This window comes from Phyllobates terribilis, unplaced genomic scaffold, assembly GCF_046119375.1.
Source record: "Phyllobates terribilis strain yellow unplaced genomic scaffold, ASM4611937v1 Scaffold_2__4_contigs__length_985480577, whole genome shotgun sequence".
Taxonomy (NCBI): domain Eukaryota; kingdom Metazoa; phylum Chordata; class Amphibia; order Anura; family Dendrobatidae; genus Phyllobates; species Phyllobates terribilis.
The window spans coordinates 195275780-195296702 of record NW_027362762.1 but is presented as its reverse complement, the minus strand read 5'-3'; the positions used below and the strand labels follow the sequence as shown (position 1 = coordinate 195296702).

The 20923-nt window shown below is 46.0% G+C and overlaps 1 protein-coding gene across 5 annotated transcripts in view; it reads right to left on the bottom strand.

The window, feature by feature from the left end:
- ITGA7 (integrin subunit alpha 7) overlaps positions 1-20923 on the bottom strand; it is a 218412-nt gene that overhangs the window by 26939 nt on the left and 170550 nt on the right. For all 5 annotated transcript variants that reach the window (XM_073663764.1, XM_073663763.1, XM_073663762.1 and 2 more), the window contains 5 exons: positions 9217-9312; positions 8353-8414; positions 6419-6588; positions 3056-3205; positions 1430-1545 (listed from right to left, as the gene is read on the bottom strand). In XM_073663764.1, the coding sequence (XP_073519865.1) occupies positions 1430-1545; positions 3056-3205; positions 6419-6588; positions 8353-8414; positions 9217-9312 (594 nt within the window). The remainder of the gene's footprint in view (positions 1-1429; positions 1546-3055; positions 3206-6418; positions 6589-8352; positions 8415-9216; positions 9313-20923) is intronic.

The window sequence follows — 20923 nt, the reverse complement described above, 5'->3', positions numbered from 1 at the left end:
GAAAGTGCTTGACAACTTGGTCACACTATATAAATCCGTGCAACTGGCATGGATTTTATATAATGTGACCAAGTTAGTTAAAAAAAAAAATAAAAATGGTAAAAAATAAAAAAAACACATTATACTCACCTTCCGATGGCCCCCGGTCTCCTTCTCTGATGCGTCCTGGCTCCCCGTTGTCTCGCGGTGAGGTAAAAGGACCTTCCATGACGTCTTTTAGTCAAGTGACAGGTCACGCGACAGCCGACATCAGTGGTCTCGTGACCTGTCACATGACTGAATTACTTCATGGACAGTCCTTATACTCCATTGCGAGCCACCGGGGAGCCAAGACGCACCGGATAGAAGACCGTGGGCCATCAGACGGTGAGTATAATGTGTTTTTTTTTTTTTTACTTTAAATTCTTTTTTTTTTTTTACAGGTACTATGGCAACCGGGTCTGGATGAGAGTCTCCTCTTCTCCAGACCCGGGTACTATCCGCACATTGAATCGCTTAATATCCGCATGTGTACGTGTAGTCATGCGGATATTAAGCGATTCAATGCAAGTCAATGGTGGCAAAAAAGCCGCGATTACGCAAAATAATTGGTAGTGCTGCGGATTTTTCCGCAATGATAATCCACAGTGGAAATTTCCGCAGCATGTGCACAGCACATGCGGATTATCATTGGGGAACATAGCAGACCTTCTATCAAGCGGTTTTTAAGCGTTTCTGCGGTGGAGTTGCCAATGCGGAAACGCTTAAAAATTGCATAGTGGGCACACAGCCTTACAGTACAGACAGATAACACAGGATCATTTAAATAAAAAATCTATGCACTTTGTAGCATTGTAGGCCACATCGCCTTTTCCTGCAAGCCAAGCAGACGTTCCCCCTAAGGCTATGTTCACATGTCCAGTATTCATCTGTGTAAACGGATCCAGCAGCCATCCGTTGACAAAAAAGTTGTGCAGACAACTTTTTTGGCCTCCTGAATATAACTGATTTCACCTGGATCTGTTTATTTAACATTGAAGATGGAAAACTGATCAAGTTCACATTTCCAGTAGTATATGGTAAATATTTAAGTTTCCACCTCCACAAAGCAAAAAAAGGATCCTTTTCAAATGATAGAAAAAGGGACAACTAGTTATCGGATCAGTTTTCCATAGACTTCAATGTTAAATAAATGGATCCAGTAGAAATCAGTTTTTTTCAGGCGGACAAAAAAGTTATGTCTGCTGATGATTACTGGACATGTGAACTTAGCCTTAGCCATACTCTCTGTCAAATGACAAAATGTGTATCAAAATTTGGCAATTTTTTTTCTGCATAAATAGGAAGCACACTGATAATAGTAACTCTGCCCCAATGATTTCAACATCAGGGTAATGAGATAAAAGCATGAAGAAAAAGCAGAACCCAGGAAACATCACTACATACTTACACCGGCAGTGGAACAAACTGGTCAGCCTTGCCTACACGAGAGTTGAAAATATAATTCAGCTGCAGGTTACTATGACAGATTTTGTCTTCTCCACATCCCTCTCTTAAGAAGTGTACCTGGTGTGAAGATATCAGATTATATTATCATAGCAACTTTTTTTTTTCAATATTCTCTCTGCTCATACTTTTACATTATTACAGCTTTCATTCCTTTAAAAAAAAAAAACTTGCTTTCACTTTTTAAAGATGTGAATAATATTTATACATCTCTTTAAATATCACAATTCCAAAGCATTCATTTTGTAGAGAATATTGCAAAATGTCTTCCAATGTGTTTGTACTTGAGGTACATGCTGTGCCATTCACCCAGGCAGTCGGCAGAAATCTTTGCAGCACACCGAGGCAAGTGTATTATAATAACTGTTTGGACTGGAAATGACATAAATGCGGGGTGTACAGGTGTGTACAGGGGCTTACTTGTTTGCATGCTATAGTGCTACAGAGTGCTACTTTGTTTGTTATATATGGAGATGGCTATTCTTAGTAAGCACCTGTACACATCAGTTTTCTGTTTTGGAAGTGATGGTCAGTCTTTTGATATTTGTATACATAGGCTCTCTGACTGAGCATTCCACCCCTCAATCTCAGGCGGCTTTAATTATAGCAGGATCTTACCTTCCAATATAGATGTAGGCTTCAGCCTAAGAGAGGATTCACACTAGATAGGTTCCCAGCAATGAGAATCGCCTTATCGTGGCTACTGGGTACACATGAGTTGGCCAATTAATGCACTAAGTATTCTCAATTTTTCCTATTTTCTAGAGCAGTAATGCAATTCAAATTTTATGTATTTCATGTTTGCATGCTATAGCGCTAGAGAGTGCTACTTTATTTGTTAGTTAACACATGTGCATAGGCACAAAAACAGATCCTGACTCTATCCTATGTAACCTATTTCCCAATACTTTGTATCTAGGTGTCTAATGAGCGGTTGCAACGGTCATTGTGAAGGGAGGGTCAACTGTGATATCACCTATTGTGATTGCAGTATCCTGTGTTATCAGCTTTGTATAGAGGTTTCATTTGACACTGCAATCCTGCCTCTGATGATAAGGAGCCTCCTGCAAACTCTTCTTGAAAAAACAGGAAGTATGAGTCTAAAATAGTGATAGTAGACAGTAGTAGTGTGAAAATTGCAAGATTACTAATTTTGCTGTAACTAGTGATGAGCGAGTATGTTCGGTTAACTCTTTCGGCGAGTACCGAATATCTTCAGCGTACTCGGTGTTTTGTTTGAATCACTCCCATGTGCATGATTTGCGACTGTTTGACAGCTTTAATACATGTGAGGAATGCTTAAGAAACAAGCATTCCTCACATGTATTAACTCTATCAAACAGTCGCAAATCATGCACACGGGAGTGATTCAAACAAAACACCGAGTACGCTGAAGATATTCGGTACTCGCCCGAGCATACTCGCCGAAAGGGTTAACCGAACATACTCGCTCATCACTAGTTGTAACCCAAAAACTTGATTTAAACAATGTCATCTTCTGATGATGGCTTCCCTTTAATTCTAGGCATGTCAGTCTAAGCTGTACATAAGACACTGGCCACTTTCTCACCTCTGTGTTGTAGACATTGGGTTCTTCTTCACTAAGAATAGGCATAAGAGGAGGCAAGGAGTCTACAGATGATTGCCTTCTGTTCCGCGCTTCTAATATGTTGTAAGTCAGAGTGACTGGGATTGAGCGAAGTTTGTCTCTAATATCCTCCTGTAGAATGTAGAAAGCATGAAGTAGTAAGGTGTGATTAATGTGTTCATTAAGGAATACAGCATTAATAAGAAAGACATGAAATAGCTCACAGGGCACACACAATGAAATAGCTTACAGGGCACTATACCATTCACACAAGTCATATATAAAAATTATTATAACATTATATACAATTGCTTCTACTCTACTTCTTGAAGGTATGGGCTTGGAATTTCTACTTCCAATCAGGGCCATACTGCTAAAGTGGTTTGATATACAATACAGACCAAAAGTTTGGACACACCTTCTCATTTAAAGATTTTTCTGTATTTTCATGACTTTGAAAATTGTACATTCACACTGAAGGCATCAAAACTATGAATTAACACATGTGGAATTATATACTTAACAAAAAAGTGTGAAACAACTGAAAATATGTCTTATATTCTAGGTTCTTCAAAGTAGCCAACTTTTGCTTTGATGACTGCTTTGCACACTCTTGGCATTCTCTTGAGGAGCTTCAAGAGGTAGTCACCGGAAACGGTTTTCACTTCACAGGTGTGCCCTGTCAGGTTTAATAAGTGGGATTTCTTGCCTTATAAATGGGGTTTGGACCATCAGTTGTGTTGTGCAGAAGTCTGGTGGATACACAGCTGATAGTCCTACTGAAAAGACTGTTAGAATTTGTATTATGGCAAGAAAAAAGCAGCTAAGTAAAGAAAAACGAGTGGCCATCATTACTTTAAGAAATGAAGGTCAGTCAGTCTGAAAAATTGGGCAAACTTTGAAAGTGTCCCCAAGTGCAGTTGCAAAAACCATCAAGCGCTACAAAGAAACTGGCTCACATGAGGACCGCCCCAGGAAAGGAAGACCAAGAGTCACCTCTGCTACTGAGGATAAGTTTATCCGAGTCACCTGCCTCAGAAATCGCAGGTTAACAGCAGATCAGATTAGAGACCAGGTCAATGCCACACAGAGTTCTAGCAGCAGACACATCTCTACAACAACTGTTAAGAGGAGACTTTGTGCAGCAGGCCTTCATGGTAAAATAGCTGCTAGGAAACCACTGCTAAGGACAGGCAACAAGCAGAAGAGACTTGTTTGGGCTAAAGAACAAAAGGAATGGACATTAGACCAGTGGAAATCTGTGCTTTGGTCTGATGAGTCCAAATTTGAGATCTTTGGTTCCAACCACCGCGTCTTTGTGCGACGCAGAAAAGGTGAACGGATGGACTCTACATGCCTGGTTCCCACCGTGAAGCATGGAGGAGGAGGTGTGATGGTGTGGGGGTGCTTTGCTGGTGACAATGTTGGGGATTTATTCAAAATTGAAGGCATAGTGAACCAGCATGGCTACCACAGCATCTTGCAGCGACATGCTATTCCATCCGGTTTGCCTTTAGTTGGACCATCATTTATTTTTCAACAGGACAAAGACCCCAAACACACCTCCAGGCTGTGTAAGGGCTATTTGACCAAGAAGTAAAGTGGTGGGGTGCTACGCCAGATGACCTGGCCTCCACAGTCACCAGACCTGAACCCAATCGAGATGGTTTGGGGTGAGCTGGACCGCAGAGTGAAGGCAAAAGGGCCAACAAGTGCTAAGCATGTCTGGGAACTCCTTCAAGATTGTTGGAAGACCATTTCCGGTGACTACCTCTTGAAGCTCATCAAGAGAATGCCAAGAGTGTGCAAAGCAGTCATAAAAGCAAAAGGTGGCTACTTTGAAGAACCTAGAATATAAGACATATTTTCAGTTGTTTCACACTTTTTTGTTAAGTATATAATTCCACATGTGTTAATTCATAGTTTTGATGCCTTAAGTGTTAATGTACAATTTTCATTGCCATGAAAATACAGAAAAATCTTTAAATGAGAAGGTGTGTCCAAACTTTTGGTCTGTACTGTATGTGGATACTTCTTCAATCCAGACTGAGTATCTTGGGACCTTTGCTGCATCTAAAGTTGCCTATTCATATACAATTAATGTTTTTAGGAATGGGCATGTTGGATTTGGTCATGTCCAATCCTTTGTTCTGCCATGAGATAAGTCAATGACAGAGGCGTTTGGCAGTAGCTAGTCTCTCATAAGTGTATGCCAGTATTGTCTAACAACCACACTATAGAGAAGAGATCATTACTGGTTAGTAAAGAAGCTCATTAAACAATGTCACACAATTTCATTTGCATAGATGTAAATGTCACAGGGCTGGCTAAAGCTGGGCATACACATTACATGGCTGGCGGCCAAACGATACTTTGGCTGATTGTTCACCGGACAGCCATCTCAGCCAACTCTCTCATACCGCGGAGCGCTTGTTTGCTGAGTTCGCTATGAAAAAGCCACTGGCTGACACGTCGACTTCTCGGGGAGAACAATGTGATCGGCAGTCCAAGTTCAGACATGCGTGATTGACATCTCCCCCAAACATTAGTCCGCCGGTGCCCCCATATACATACGATATCGGCAGGATTGGCCAAAATTAGTCTAATGTGTATGGGGGCCTTAAGACCACTAGAACCGAGGCAATTGTCTCATTAAAGCACTCCCATCAACATTTTTATCCTCTTAATATATTGAAGTCATCCTATTGTATATTATATAGCACTGTGCACTTACAATTGCTCATTTTGCCCTTCAACCCAGTTAATTCTTCTCGTTTCCATTAGGTCTATGACATCAAGTGATTAAAAACAGACTAGCTGAATCCTTCTAAGCTCTATGTAGAAACAGGAGGTAAATCAATCTTTCCAGCATGAGTCATCACTGCAAAAGTCCCTGGCAGGGGGAGGAACGGAGCAGTTGGGTTAGGAATTGAAGAAGGGGAATGACTCCTGCAGGGAAAATAGACTTCTTGTTTCTTCACAGAACAGAGAAAAGAGAATTATCTGGGTAGAAAGGCAAAATGAGCAATTGTAAGTACACAGTGCTATATAATATGATGACTGCAATGTATTAACAGGATAAAAACTTCAATGTTTGACCTACGGGACCTTGCAAGTCAGCACAATAAAATTGAAGCGGCTAATTAAAGTTAAAATCTTTGCACAGTCCCTTTTAATACCTTTGTTCTCCTATGTGGCAATAACACATTAGGGCCCCTTTTTGGTGCAGCATCGCTGTACCCCCCTACTGCAACGCCGGTTTACAAATTTGAGAAATTATACACTAGGACTACTATGGAATCCAGTGCGCTGAGCCACATGTGGTTGTGCGGTTCTGGGAGTCACCTGCAGTTGGAATACAGCAGTGGTGCAGCGGCTGGAGGACTGCTTATGCAGCTCCACAGTGCTGCTGGACTGGTATTCGGGATCACTGGGTTTCCGTTGTATAAAATTGACCCGACTGGCCTTGCCTTGTTGTCTTCTATCGGCCTCAGCTTCAAATATACACTTTAGAACTGAAATTAGAAAGAAATGTAATGGCAGCATGACGTAAGGAACGCATATAATACTCAAATAATACTCCAACAGTCCAATCTAAAGAACTCACTAAAGCAAGAGACGTATACAGATCACTATATGTTGTATCTAAAAGTCACATAAAATATATGAAACCTTAGCAGGAAATTGTGTTGGTATCAGCCAGACACACATGAGCTGTTATGTGAGTGTTCCTACCTAAATTCAAGTGTGAGTATGGGATCGAAAGTCATAAAAAGACAAAGGACCCTGTTATCCAAGGCCTCCAAAATGCCCAATTGTAGTTGCCTCTCTCAGTCTCTCATAAAAATAACTTTTTTGAAGCCCAAACTTCTGCCACATGACTACAAGAACAATTTTTGATATTTGAGCAAAGAGATGCTTTAGTGTATGTTCACATGTGCCGTTTTTTTGCTGTGTTTTTTATTCTATAGCATAAACGCTTCATTTGATGGTACCAGCAAAATGAATGAGATTTAAAAAAATCTCAGGCACAAACTTGATTTTTTTTTTTCTTTTAGTCCACAGCATGTCAATTCTTTCAGCATTTTTGCAGTGTTTTTCAGTCATTCTAACAAATAGAAACAACGCAAGTAAAAATGCAGCAAAAACACAAGCATTTTAAACAGCGTTTTTCCTGCTAACACTCTGTTTTTTGCAGCAGAGAAAAAACTGCAAAACATACCCTTAGGCTAAGTGCCCACTATGCAGCAATGCTGCAGAGCGTTTCTGCATCTCCCTGGCAGAAAAAACGCATGCTGATTTTACATGCGTTTTTTTCTGCCAGGTAGAAGCGTTTGTGAAGCGTTTTGAACATGCGATTTCGCATGCGGGTTGTCAAGCGCTTTCCAAGCAATTTTAGCATCACTTGGAAAAGTGCTTGACAACTTGGTCACACTATATAAATCCATGCAACCGGCATGGATTTATGTTGTCTGACCGAGTTACGATGCTGCAAATGCAACATCAAGAGTAAAAAAGTTGAAAAATAAAAAAAAAAAACATTATACTCACCTTCCGATGGCCCCCGGTCTTCTTCTCCGGTGCGTCCGGTGTCTTCAGCGGCTCGCGGTGCTCTAAAAAGGACCTTCCATGACGTCATGTAGTCATGTGACAGGTCACGCGACTGCCGACGTCACATGACTAAATGACGTCATGGAAGGTCCTTTTACACTACCGCGAGCTGCCGAAGAGCCAGCAGTGCCGCCGGGAGAAGACAGGGGGCCATCAGAAGGTGAGTATGTTTTTTTTATTTTAATTATTTTTTTTTATTATTTTAATTATTTTTTAACTACAGGTACTATGGTACCCGGGTCTGGAGGAGAGTCTCCTCTTCTCCAGACCCGGGTACCATCTGCGCATTGAATCGCATAATATCCGCATGTGTACGTGTAGTCATGCGGATGTTATGCGGTCCAATGCAAGTCAATGGCGACGATTTTGCCGCGATTCCGCAAAATTAATGGTTGTGCTGCGGATTTTTCCGCAATGATAATCCACAGCGGAAATTTCCGCAGCATGTGCACAGCTCATGCGGATTATCATTGGGAAACATGACAAGACAACTTAACAAGTGTTTTTAATGCGTTTTCGCGGCAAAAATGGCGCCACAGAAACGCATTAAATCCGCATCGTGGGCACACAGCCTTATGGTGACGCAGGCTGATAGAAGATAAGATTCACCTAACTTGTAAGAAACACAATCACAGTTCATTATAAGATTCAAGTAGCTGTTAACTCACTAATTTTGGGATTGTAGCTTGGAGGAAAGGCCGTGTAACTGAAGCAAACTGTAAACTCCACACTGAAACGACACAGAAAGAAGTATCAATGCTTTGTGTGCGATATAACAGTAGAACAAAGGGGGATACATATCAAATAAATGATATGTTGTAGGAGAACAATTGGGTGATATGATGAATATCATAAAGTGAAGTGCTTTGCTCAAGTCACGCGGATAATTAGCCAAAGTCATAGAGCTGAATCTCGGAGCTGCTCCTACTGTAAAGCACTGTACCATGTAACACTAGTATGGAATAAAGCCTATTCCATATTTATTTAATCAACCACGTGTAACATTTCGGCTTATATTTTAGCCTTTTCAATAATTTGAAGTATTTAACACATTACAGCCTCGTCCTGTGATCAAAGTGGGTTATGACAATTGGACCAGTTAGGCTATGTTCCCACAATGAGCTTTTGGTGAGCTTTTGATGTTGCAGATTTTCTGCACCCATTAAGTAAAATAGGTTACTTGTATTTTTTCTAAAATACGCAGCATAAAAAACTCATCGTAGGAACATAACCTAACAATTGGCTGGCAAACCGCTTGGCTCTATGTTAAAAGAGATATGTCAGAATACTGCATGAGGGCAACCCTATATTCCTGAGGTTTTCCATTAGGAGAATCAAAGATCAGACATGTTGAATAGCAACATGTCCTATCCTTTGTTCTCCTGAGAGATAAGCGCTGCCAGGGGTGTCCTGTAGTGGCCTCTTAACGCTGTGTGCACTGGACCTTCCTGAATATTCATGTTTTTGGGAGAAGTCTAAGGATTTAGTTGTGGAGTGAACATCCTGAAGGTTCTTCTCACGGCTTCACTCACCAGACCCCAGGTCCATGTTTGCAGCTTTGCTGTTCAAGATCAATGTTTTGTGGAGTAATGGTCACATCTTTGAAGACACGGATAACATTACGAGACCTAAGACATGTAAGAGAAACAGATAAATATTTAAGCAAGCAAAGTGATTTGACGAATGTGACTGCCAGAACAGGAGACAAAAAAACAGATTGTACACGGATGACAAGTGAGAAAAAATAATGCCATTCTCCTGGATGAGAACGGGACTGATTATTTACCCTAAGGGCTCACTCACACTTGCGTATAAATCAGTCCCATTCTCATCCAGGAGGGTGGGATGATTTTTTCTCACTTGCCATCAGTGTGCTGTCCGTATATAATACTTTTTTTACTCAGCAGCTATTAATCCTTTACAGGATCATGTACAGTTTCCTATGCTACAGAATTGTAATGCATCCAGAAAAATCGGATGTCACACTGATGGTCCATATGGTATGCGATTTTTTTTTTTTTTCTCACACCCATCTGATTTTGGAGTGAAATCGTAACATGTTGCGATTGTTACTTATGCTAAATACAGCTGAGAAAAAATCCACAGATCTGCACTGCCTCATTGAATAACATTGGTCGGAGTGCAATCCGATTTTTTTATTGGATTGCACCCGTGCGATTTATACACAAGTGTGAGCGAGCCCTAATACGGAGGTCTGCTAGCCTCCAGTGGGATATTTACTGTTAATGGGAGGTAAAATCCGTAATTGTATATATTTCGTGAGGTAGGTGGTATGCCGATATAGTGAGGATAAGCTATGTATAATTAGTACTCAACTGAGCAAAGGTTGAAGAGCTGGTCTGAAACTACATTTATTTTAATCCAAAATGTCTATTCAATGTAATAATCTAATCTCTTTTCTAATGAAATTTAATTAAAAAGTCCCTATTGTGCCCTCTCTATCTAACTTCTTATTTTTTTTTACCTTCTTCATATTTGATGATGCTTTGTTTGAGAACAATGCATGCTGGGATACTCAAATGAGATGTTATCAGGAGGGTCAGAAGCTGAAATCACTGCCACAGCCCCAACCTGCTGTACTGAGCATGCATCCCATGTATGCTCAACAGGATCTTGTCACTGTGTAATATTCTTTCCAATGCACAGTGACAGTGCGCTCCCTTACCGACTTGTCACTTCTGATCAGAGTCGGCGAGTTAGCACACTGTCACTGTGCATTAAAAAGAATAGAATATTGCATAGTGACAAGTTCCTACTGAGCATTCGTTGGAATTGGCAACCGATGCATGCTCAGTACAGCAGGGACTAGCCCAGTCTCTAAAACAGACGTCACTGATGACGTTTCGTCTCAGGGTGGATGCAGGGGATACGGCAGTGACCGCAGCCTCGGCCCCCTCATGACGTCTTGTTTGAACAGCCCAGCATGAACTGGGTGTTCTCAAACAAAGCGTCATCAAACAAGAAATGGCTTAAATAAAATAATACAGGTTAGAGAGGGAATGATAGGCATTTTTTAGTTAAAGTATATAGTAGAAAATAAATTAGATTATGACATTAAATAAACAGAAGTTTAGGATTAAAATAAATGTTAGTTTCGGACCACCCCTTTAATGTTGTGCATGTAAAAGCTGTATGTTTATTTTGCACACTAACAATAAAGAACAGGAGAAGCCATGTTGGAATTGAACCTCTGTGTCACTGTCTCTGACTGCATTAATACCACTTTGCCTATCACAAGAGAGTTAATCAATAACTAAATGCCTCTGCTCCCCTTCCAAACCTAAATCATTTACCTGAGGAAAGAGCACCAACAAGAAATGAAACCACTAATCACAAAGATCAAAAAAGCTAAATATATCTAAAATTAAAAATAAGATGACGGATTTAGAAGACAGGGATAGAAGACAAAATCTGAAGCTGGGAGGGATCCCTGAGTCAGTCAAAAATGACCAATTAGATCTTTATGTAAAAGGTCTGCTAAAGAAGTCCTTGCCATCTCTGACAGATCTAGATGTCACTATTGTTAGAGTCCATAGAGTTCCAAAACCTAAACATATCAGACCGGACATTCCAAGAGACGTAATTGTCAAATTCCATGTTATGCACACGCCCGGACTGACTGGCGTGTGCGGGTGTTGTGGTTCCACTGGACCATGGACCGGAGAGTGCCTGGAGGGGCGTGACTAAGTATCTGGCCGATCCGACCAAGGTGGCACGACTGCATACGACGCCAGTGCACCAGGGAGAAACCGGGCAGAGGGACCAGGTGCTACTCCAGGTCAAACTCCGGACACGGGGGTTGACCCACACTGGAATTACTGGAACAGGCAGGTTAGGCTGGCACAGACTGTTGGATGTAAGCAAACACGGCAGGTATGCAGAGGGGTGGATACAGGCGAGTATGCAGGCAGGGAGGTACTGGCCGAAAGGACGGGCTGGAGCACAGAAAGGTTAAGACCCAGTACAGACTGGGTCACAGAACCGCAGCTGCGGTAGACAACCACAGCAGAGAGGGAACGCCCAAAGCGGTGGGCAAGAACAGAGCAGGACGGGGCTGCAGGAGCAGCGGGCAGAAGCAGGGCAGGACAGGACTGCCGGAGCAGCGGGCAGAAGCAGGGCAGGACAGGACTGCCGGAGCAGCGGGCAGAAGCAGGGCAGGACAGGACTGCCGGAGCAGCGGGCAGAAGCAGGGCAGGACAGGACTGCCGGAGCAGCGGGCAGAAGCCGGGCAGGACAGGACTGCCGGAGCAGCGGGCAGAAGCAGGGCAGGACAGGACTGCCGGAGCAGCGGGCAGAAGCAGGGCAGGACAGGACTGCCGGAGCAGCGGGTAGAAGCAGGGCAGGACAGGACTGCCGGAGCAGCGGGCAGAAGCAGGGCAGGACAGGACTGCCGGAGCAGCGGGCAGAAGCAGGGCAGGACAGGACTGCCGGAGCAGTGAGCAAAAGGGTAAGAGCGGAGCAAGGCTGCCGGAGCAGTGAGCAAGGAGTCAGAGCAGGACGGACAGGGCTCTGTTCACACGGAACAGACAGGAAGGGAAAGGCAGAGCCAGATACCCACAGGGTACTTGCAGTGAAGTAGCGAGGGGACCACAAACTCACAAACGGGAGTACAGAGACAACAAGCAGGAGTTAGGTACGAGTTCAGACTCTGCAGAAAAAGGAAAGGAACGGACATAGAGGCAAAACAGGTAAAGGATAGGAGAGAGTTCAGACTGGAACTGAGTGTGCGGAAGAGACCGACACTGCAGCGGGATACAGGAGCGGGTCTGGGAATACGGCCCCCAGAGAGGCGGGACGAACAGGCAAGGAGCGTGTTCAGACAGGACAGACAAGATACAGGAACGGATCTAGGTAATCGGCCCCTAGAAGGCGGGAGGAACAGGCTAGGAGCGTGTTCAGACAGGCCTGGAAATACAGCCTCCAGGAAAGGCAGCAGGCAAGAGTACACAGACAGGACTCAGTTCAGACACGGGAACTGATACCGCAAGGCAGGAGACATAGACAGGACTCAGTTCAGACACGGGAACAGATACTGCAAGACAGGAGAAATAGACAGGACTCAGTTCAGACAGGAACAGATACCGCAAGGCAGGGACAAACAGGACTCTGTTCAGACGGGAACAGATACCGCAAGGCACAGACAGGCAGATCTAGGAATACGGCCCCTAGAAGGCAAAAGAACAGGCAAGAAGCGTGTTCACAAGAACAGACCACAGTTCAGACACAGAACTGGAAAACAGGCAGGAAAACAGGATAGGACCTGGCATGTCAGAGACAAAAAAAAGCCAACTGACAGGACACAATGCTCAGGCGCCATCTTGAGGAAGAAGGTGGTATAAATACCCAAAGATGGACAGCAATAGGCTGAAGGTGCAACAGGGGCGTGTCCGCAGCAGGTACAAGAAACAGGAAGTTCAGCGGGCGTCGCCCTATGCAGCCAAAACAGACAAACAGACAGCAAGGAGGGAAGCTAGAGAGACATTCTGGACTGGAGATCAAGTGCGCGCTCTTGCACAGTGGGAGATGGACCACCATGCAAGGACGCCGCCAGGTATGTTACAGTACCCCCCCCCCCTTACGCCCCCTCTTCTTCAGGCCTGCCAGAATCTTCCGCAGGGAATTCGAGGACCAGTCGTTCACTTCAAGGAGATCACTTCCACTGTCCACAGGAAAAATTGATCTCATCTGGTTAGCTAGGATGCTACCTCCTATCCAGCCATCCCTAGCAACAGACGAAACGGGTGGAGTACCAGGAACAGCACACAAGGAAGTCTCTCTCCACATATTTTCAGGTGGCACCCCAGAGGGTACAGGAGACGACTGGAAGTCCTTCACCGGGTTGGAGGGGGACAGAGACTTGGGGGTAATCTCTGCTTCGAGGTACATCTTGTCAAGCTCACAGGAAGAAATAGACGGGTTATCAGGTACATAATGAGGAAAAGTCACTGTCTCTGTTATCTGGTGGTACCCCGGAGAATTCAGGAAACAACTGGAGGTCCTCCGCCGGGTCAGAAGAGTGCAGAGGCTCAGAGAAAACATCTGCTTCAGAGTACACTAGGTCAGACTCACTGGAGGAAGCAGGCGAGGTATCGGGTACCGAGTATAGGAAAGTCTCTGTCCATTCACCACCAGGTGGCACCCCGAAGGGTTCTGGAGACAACTGGAGGTCCTCCGCCTGGTCAGAGGGGTGTAGAGACTCAAGGGTAACCTCTGCTTCAGAGTACACTAGGTTGGACTCACTGGACGAAGCGAGCGAGGTATCAGGTACAGAGTAAAGGAGAGTCTCTGTCCTTTCGCTACCAGGTAGCACCCCGAAGGGTTCTGGAGACAACTGGAGGTCCTGCGCCTGGTCGGAGGGGTGTAGAGACTCGGGAGTAACCTCTGCTTCGGAGTACACTAGGTTGGACTCACTGGACGAAGCGAGCGAGGTATCAGGTACAGAGTATAGGAGAGTCTCTGTCCTTTCGCTACCAGGTAGCACCCCGAAGTGTTCTGGAGACAACTGGAGGTCCTCCGCCTGGTCGGAGGGGTGTAGAGACTCGGGGGTAACTACCACTTTGGGGTACCCATTGTCAGGCTCACAGGACGAAGCGGACAAAGTATCGAGTACCGAGTGTAGAGAAGTCTCTCTCCATTTGTCATCGAGTGGTATCCCGGAGGATTCAGGAGGCAACAGGGGGTCCTCCGCCAGGTAGTAGAGGTGCACAGACTCAGAGGTAACCACAGCTTTGGAGCATCCTTGGACATGCACACCGGTTAAAGTGGGTGAAGCATCTGATGCTGGGTGCAGGAAGTTCTCCTGTGTGGAGTCTGGATGGGCAGAAGTCTCTTCGGGCAGGAGAACCGGAGCACTACCCACGCACATTACCCGTTGGGGCTTCTCCAGGATACAGGGAGATGAAGCTTCAGTAGGGACTTCAAGGTTGGGGTCAGGAGGTCTCAGGGAGGACAGACCCTGGCGTGACGGCTTGCCTCTACGTCTAGCACGTCTGGACTGCCTCTTGAGGTTGGGAGAAGTATTCTGGAAAGCGTAGTCACCCTGTGAGGATTCTGGGTGGGCAGTAGTCTCATTGGGCTGGAGGACTATTGCGCTACCCACACACATTACCCATCGGGGCTGCTCCGGGATATTGGGAGGTGAAGCTTCAGCAGGAACCTCCGGGTTAGGATCATCGAAGACCATTAGAAAGGCCACCAGGAAGGCCATTAGGTCCAGGAGGATCGGATCCCGTGTTTCATATAGGGGGTTGATCCATTCCAAGGCATCACCCGCCAGGTAAGACATAATGAATGCCACCTTAACCCGATCGGTGGGAAAACATAGAGGGTAGAACTTGAAGTGTAGCATGCATTGCTCCACAAATGCACGACTTTGTCTTGGATCCCCATAGTAACGTGGCGGATCCGCAGGAACGAGAGCAGATAGATCCATCTGGACGGGTGCGTAATTCGCCTGGAACTCAGCTGAGAAAAAAAAAAAAAATTTTATTTATTTATTTTTAATGCAAGTATTCGCTGGAAAACTTCTCAGAGAGCGAAGGCCGTGGGGCTCAACGGGAACCATGGCCTGAGCATGCTGTTATGCACACGCCCGGACTGACTGGCGTGTGCGGGTGTTGTGGTTCCACTGGACCATGGACCGGAGAGTGCCTGGAGGGGCGTGACTAAGTATCTGGCCGATCCGACCAAGGTGGCACGACGGCATACGACGCCAGTGCACCAGGGAGAAACCGGGCAGAGGGACCAGGTGCTACTCCAGGTCAAACTCCGGACACGGGGGTTGACCCACACTGGAATTACTGGAACAGGCAGGTTAGGCTGGCACAGACTGGTGGATGTAAGCAAACACGGCAGGTATGCAGAGGGGTGGATACAGGCGAGTATGCAGGCAGGGAGGTACTGGCCGAAAGGACGGGCTGGAGCACAGAAAGGTTAAGACCCAGTACAGACTGGGTCACAGAACCGCAGATGCGGTAGACAACCACAGCAGAGAGGGAACGCCCAAAGCGGTGGGCAAGAACAGAGCAGGACGGGGCTGCAGGAGCAGCGAGCACAAGCAGGGCAGGACAGGACTGCCGGAGCAGCGGGCAGAAGCAGGGCAGGACAGGACAGGACTGCCGGAGCAGCGGGCAGAAGCAGGGCAGGACAGGACAGGACTGCCGGAGCAGCGGGCAGAAGCAGGGCAGGACAGGACAGGACTGCCGGAGCAGCGGGCAGAAGCAGGGCAGGACAGGACTGCCGGAGCAGCGGGCAGAAGCAGGGCAGGACAGGACTGCCGGAGCAGCGGGCAGAAGCAGGGCAGGACAGGACTGCCGGAGCAGCGGGCAGAAGCAGGGCAGGACAGGACTGCCGGAGCAGTGAGCAAAAGGGTAAGAGCGGAGCAAGGCTGCCGGAGCAGTGAGCAAGGAGTCAGAGCAGGACGGACAGGGCTCTGTTCACACGGAACAGACAGGAAGGGAAAGGCAGAGCCAGATACCCACAGGGTACTTGCAGTGAAGTAGCGAGGGGACCACAAACTCACAAACGGGAGTACAGAGACAACAAGCAGGAGTTAGGTACGAGTTCAGACTCTGCAGAAAAAGGAAAGGAACGGACATAGAGGCAAAACAGGTAAAGGATAGGAGAGAGTTCAGACTGGAACTGAGTGTACGGAAGAGACCGACACTGCAGCGGGATACAGGAGCGGGTCTGGGAATACGGCCCCCAGAGAGGCGGGACGAACAGGCAAGGAGCGTGTTCAGACAGGACAGACAAGATACAGGAACGGATCTAGGTAATCGGCCCCTAGAAGGCGGGAGGAACAGGCTAGGAGCGTGTTCAGACAGGCCTGGAAATACAGCCTCCAGGAAAGGCAGCAGGCAAGAGTACACAGACAGGACTCAGTTCAGACACGGGAACTGATACCGCAAGGCAGGAGACAGACAGGACTCAGTTCAGACACGGGAACAGATACTGCAAGACAGGAGAAATAGACAGGACTCAGTTCAGACAGGAACAGATACCGCAAGGCAGGGACACAAACAGGACTCTGCTCAGACGGGAACAGATACCGCAAGGCACAGACAGGCAGATCTAGGAATACGGCCCCTAGAAGGCGAAAGAACAGGCAAGAAGCGTGTTCACAAGAACAGACCACAGTTCAGACACAGAACTGGAAAACAGGCAGGAAAACAGGATAGGACCTGGCATGTCAGAGACAAAAAAAAAGCCAACTGACAGGACACAATGCTCAGGCGCCATCTTGAGGGAGAAGGTGGTATAAATACCCAAAGATGGACAGCAATAGGCTGAAGGTGCAACAGGGGCGTGTCCGCAGCAGGTACAAGAAACAGGAAGTTCAGCGGGCGTCGCCCTATGCAGCCAAAACAGACAAACAGACAGCAAGGAGGGAAGCCAGAGAGACATTCTGGACTGGAGATCAAGTGCGCGCTCTTGCACAGTGGGAGATGGACCACCATGCAAGGACGCCGCCAGGTATGTTACATTCCATTTCTTTCATACAAAAGAAAGGTTAAAAGAATTTATAAGAACTAACAAAATCTTACCTCACCCCAATGAGAACATTAAAACGTTTGCTGATCTCTCAAAAGAGACCTTGTTACAAAGGAAAAACTTAGTAAAAATCACCGACATTCTTCGGCACAAACACCTCCTGTATAAGTGGGGTTTTAACCCAGCGAAGGTGTTGTTTTCTTTCCAGGGCCGGACTGTCGCTATAAGCAATGTAGAGGAAGGTCTAAAGATTCTAAATGAACTTGGTAATACTATTTCCTGAGTTTATTTAATGCATTTGAATTGAGGTTTTGGGCCAGAACTTAAGCCCTTTCCTAGAGGAGTTAGTTCCTACGATTAGTAGATCCTCTAGAGGAACTAATCTTCAGCAGTTAAGTTAGGTTATTTTAGGCTAGATTCAGTTTTTAGTGGTTTAATACTGATAGTACACCGTGCTTAAATGACAAGCATCACTACTGACACCTTCTCCCATGGCAGTTAAGATTTTATCCCATAACGTTAATGGTCTGAATAGCCCAAGAAAGCGATATCTAGTATGGAAACAGATAAGAGACTCTAGAGCAGATATTATTGGTCTTCAAGAAACCAAATTCTCAGCAGCCAACCAGCCCAAATTCACTAATAACAACTTTCCCAACATCTTCTATGCCTCCAATCCAAAGAAAAAACGAGGTGTAGCAATTCTTATAAAAAACACAGTAACTTTTGAAAAACTTCTGATATTAGCCGATGAAGATGGAAAATATCTAATTTTAATATGTAAAATAAATGGTGTAGAATTCACCCTAGCTAATGTTTATGTCCCTAATAGTGGTCAAATAACATTTTTGGACAAAATAATGAAGCTTATTCACCAAACCAAGAGGGACAAATTGTTTTTGTTTGGGGATTTTAACATGGTACCTAACGCCTTAATGGACTCCTCCACTAGATCAAGACAGTTTCTCTCTAATTTAGACCAGTGGATTAATAAGAATGAGCTATATGATGTATTTAGATGCCTCAACACATCTTCTATAGAGTTTACCCATTACTCAGGAAGGCATAACTCATACTCCCGTATTGACCTGATCCTGACAGACATATTTTCTTTAACCAAATGTCACGGGTGTGTTGCCACGAAGATCGTCACGAGTACACAGCCTGACTTCTCGCAGCTGACTTGTTGGTGCTTTGTGTTTTCTCGGCAGTGTAGGAGTTAATTCTCTCTCTCTCTGGGCTAGCTGAGGTCCAGCCTCGCCCAGCTGCAATCAATGCTTCTTTAGTGAGACTCCTTTATATTCCTGCAGGTCTGTTTGGGAGGTGTCGGTGAAAGCTTTTCATTCAGACTTACAGAGCGGATCGTGGTGTTTGGAGTTGCTGAGATAAGTGTATTTGGAAGTGTTTTTTCCCTTTCCTCGCTTTATCATTTATCTCCTTTCCCGTTGGTGTTCCCTCTGTTGTAGTTGTGTAGAAGTTGTATGCAAGGTGGTTTTGGTTTTTCCCTTGTACTGTCTCGTTCGTCTAAATACTGTGTGTGGGCATATTATTTCTGGTTCCCAATTGTTGTGATCGGGGTCCTTCTCAGGACTAGATTACTTAGGTGCAGGGATCCTCAGGAGGTAGGGGTTACGCTGGCGGCCTGGACCTCTGTACCTTTAACAGTACCTCCAGGGTGAGGGATTAGTCAGGGCCCCAGCTTAGGGTCAGCTTAGGCCCCCTACCTCCAGTATTCTGTGACAGTGTGACATTTTCACCGACCCACTTAGTTTTTCTCCAGCTACCATGGATCCAGTAGCCGGTCTAGCTCGGCAGTTGCAGAGTTTGTCCATGGGGCTGGCGGACGTTAGGTCCAAGGTTTTGCATCCTCTGGAGCAAGCCGGACCAGAACCTAAAGTAGCTCTCCCTGACAGGTTCACTGGGGGGCGGGACAAGTTTTTTGTTTTCCGGGAGGCATGCAAATTGTACTTTCGGCTGCGGCCTCGGTCATCGGGCAGTGAAGAACAAAGGGTGGGAATTGTCATCTCGCTCCTACAAGGGGACCCACAATCTTGGGCGTTCTCTCTTCCCCCAAGCTCCCCGGTTCTCCAGTCAGTGGATAGGTTTTTCGCTGCTCTGGGACTCGTATATGATGACCCAGATCGGATCTCCCTTGCTGAGTCTAAGTTACGTAGGATTCAGCAGGGAGATCGTCCGGCGGAGGAATTCTGTTCGGAGTTCCGTAGGTGGGCCACGGACACCCAGTGGAATGACCCGGCTCTTAGGAGCCAGTTTTGTCATGGTTTATCCGACAAATTACAGGATGTGTTGGCACAGTATGACTCTCCCGCGTCACTGGAAGCCGCTATGGCCCTTGCTATTCGCGTTGACAGACGGCTTCGGGAGAGGTGCGGGATAACTCTACCCCCTGTAATGTCTCCACCTCCTACAAGGTCCCCTCATATGGTGGTTCCCCTGGTCAGTCCGGAGGAGCCTATGCAATTAGGAGGGACATCATTTCGGGGAAGGGGACCGGTGGTGCGCCATAAGACAGGAAGGTGTTTCCTCTGCGGGAAAAAGGGACATTTTATTGGGGGGTGTCCATCCCGTCCCTTGCAGAGTAAAGAGTCGTCGAAAAAACTGTTGATCCCAGGTTGTGTGGTGGACGGCAATCTGGGAGTAGGTATTTCGTCCCTAGGTTCGTCTCAGTTTCTCGTACCGGCGGAGGTGGTGGTGGGTACGAGAACTGAGAGGATATCTGTTCTTCTGGATAGTGGGGCCGGGGCTAATCTGGTTGATGCTCGGTTTGCCCGGGTTCAAGGTATGCGATTGAGTGAGTTGGCTAAACCCATCCCCATATTCTCGATCGATGCCAGGCCTCTCGGTCAGGGAAGTTTTTTGCAAGCTGTGCATGGCGTAAAACTTCAAGTGGGGGCAATACATAAAGAACTGTTGTCTTGCTACGTGTTGGAGGGTCTTCCCACTCCTATAGTGTTGGGCCTTCCTTGGTTAGCTAAGCATAACCCGGTTATTAATTGGCAAACCAGAGAGATGAGCCAATGGAGTAAATTCTGTAATAAAAACTGCATGAACACGGTCATCGGTGCGGTTACTCCTTGGGTCTTACCTCCATTTCTGGCGGACTTTGAGGATGTATTCTCGGAGAATGGGTGTCAGGAACTACCTCCTCATCGCGAGTATGACTGTTCTGTAAAACTGCTCCCTGAGGCCAAGTTACCTAAAGCTAGGTTGTATAACCTTTCTGGTCCTGAGAGGCAGGCCATGAAGGATTATATTTCTGAAAGTCTGGCTAAGGGGCATATTAGACCTTCATCTTCACCGGTGGCCGCTGGGTTCTTCTTTGTTAAGAAGAAAGATGGAGGCCTACGCCCTTGCCTGGATTTCCGTGAACTTAATCGGATTACGGTCCGAGATCCGTATCCGCTCCCACTTATTCCCGATCTCTTTAATCAGATCGTGGGCGCCAAATGGTTCTCTAAGTTGGATCTCAGGGGGGCGTACAATCTGATTAGGATGAAGGAGGGGGATGAGTGGAAGACGGCTTTTAACACTCCGGAGGGGCATTATGAGAACCTTGTCATGCCATTCGGTCTGACTAATGCCCCGGCGGTGTTTCAACACTTTGTTAATGATATTTTTCGCCACCTGGTGGGACAGTTTGTTGTCATATATCTGGATGATATCTTAATTTACTCGCCGGATCTGGTGTCTCATCAGGAGCACGTT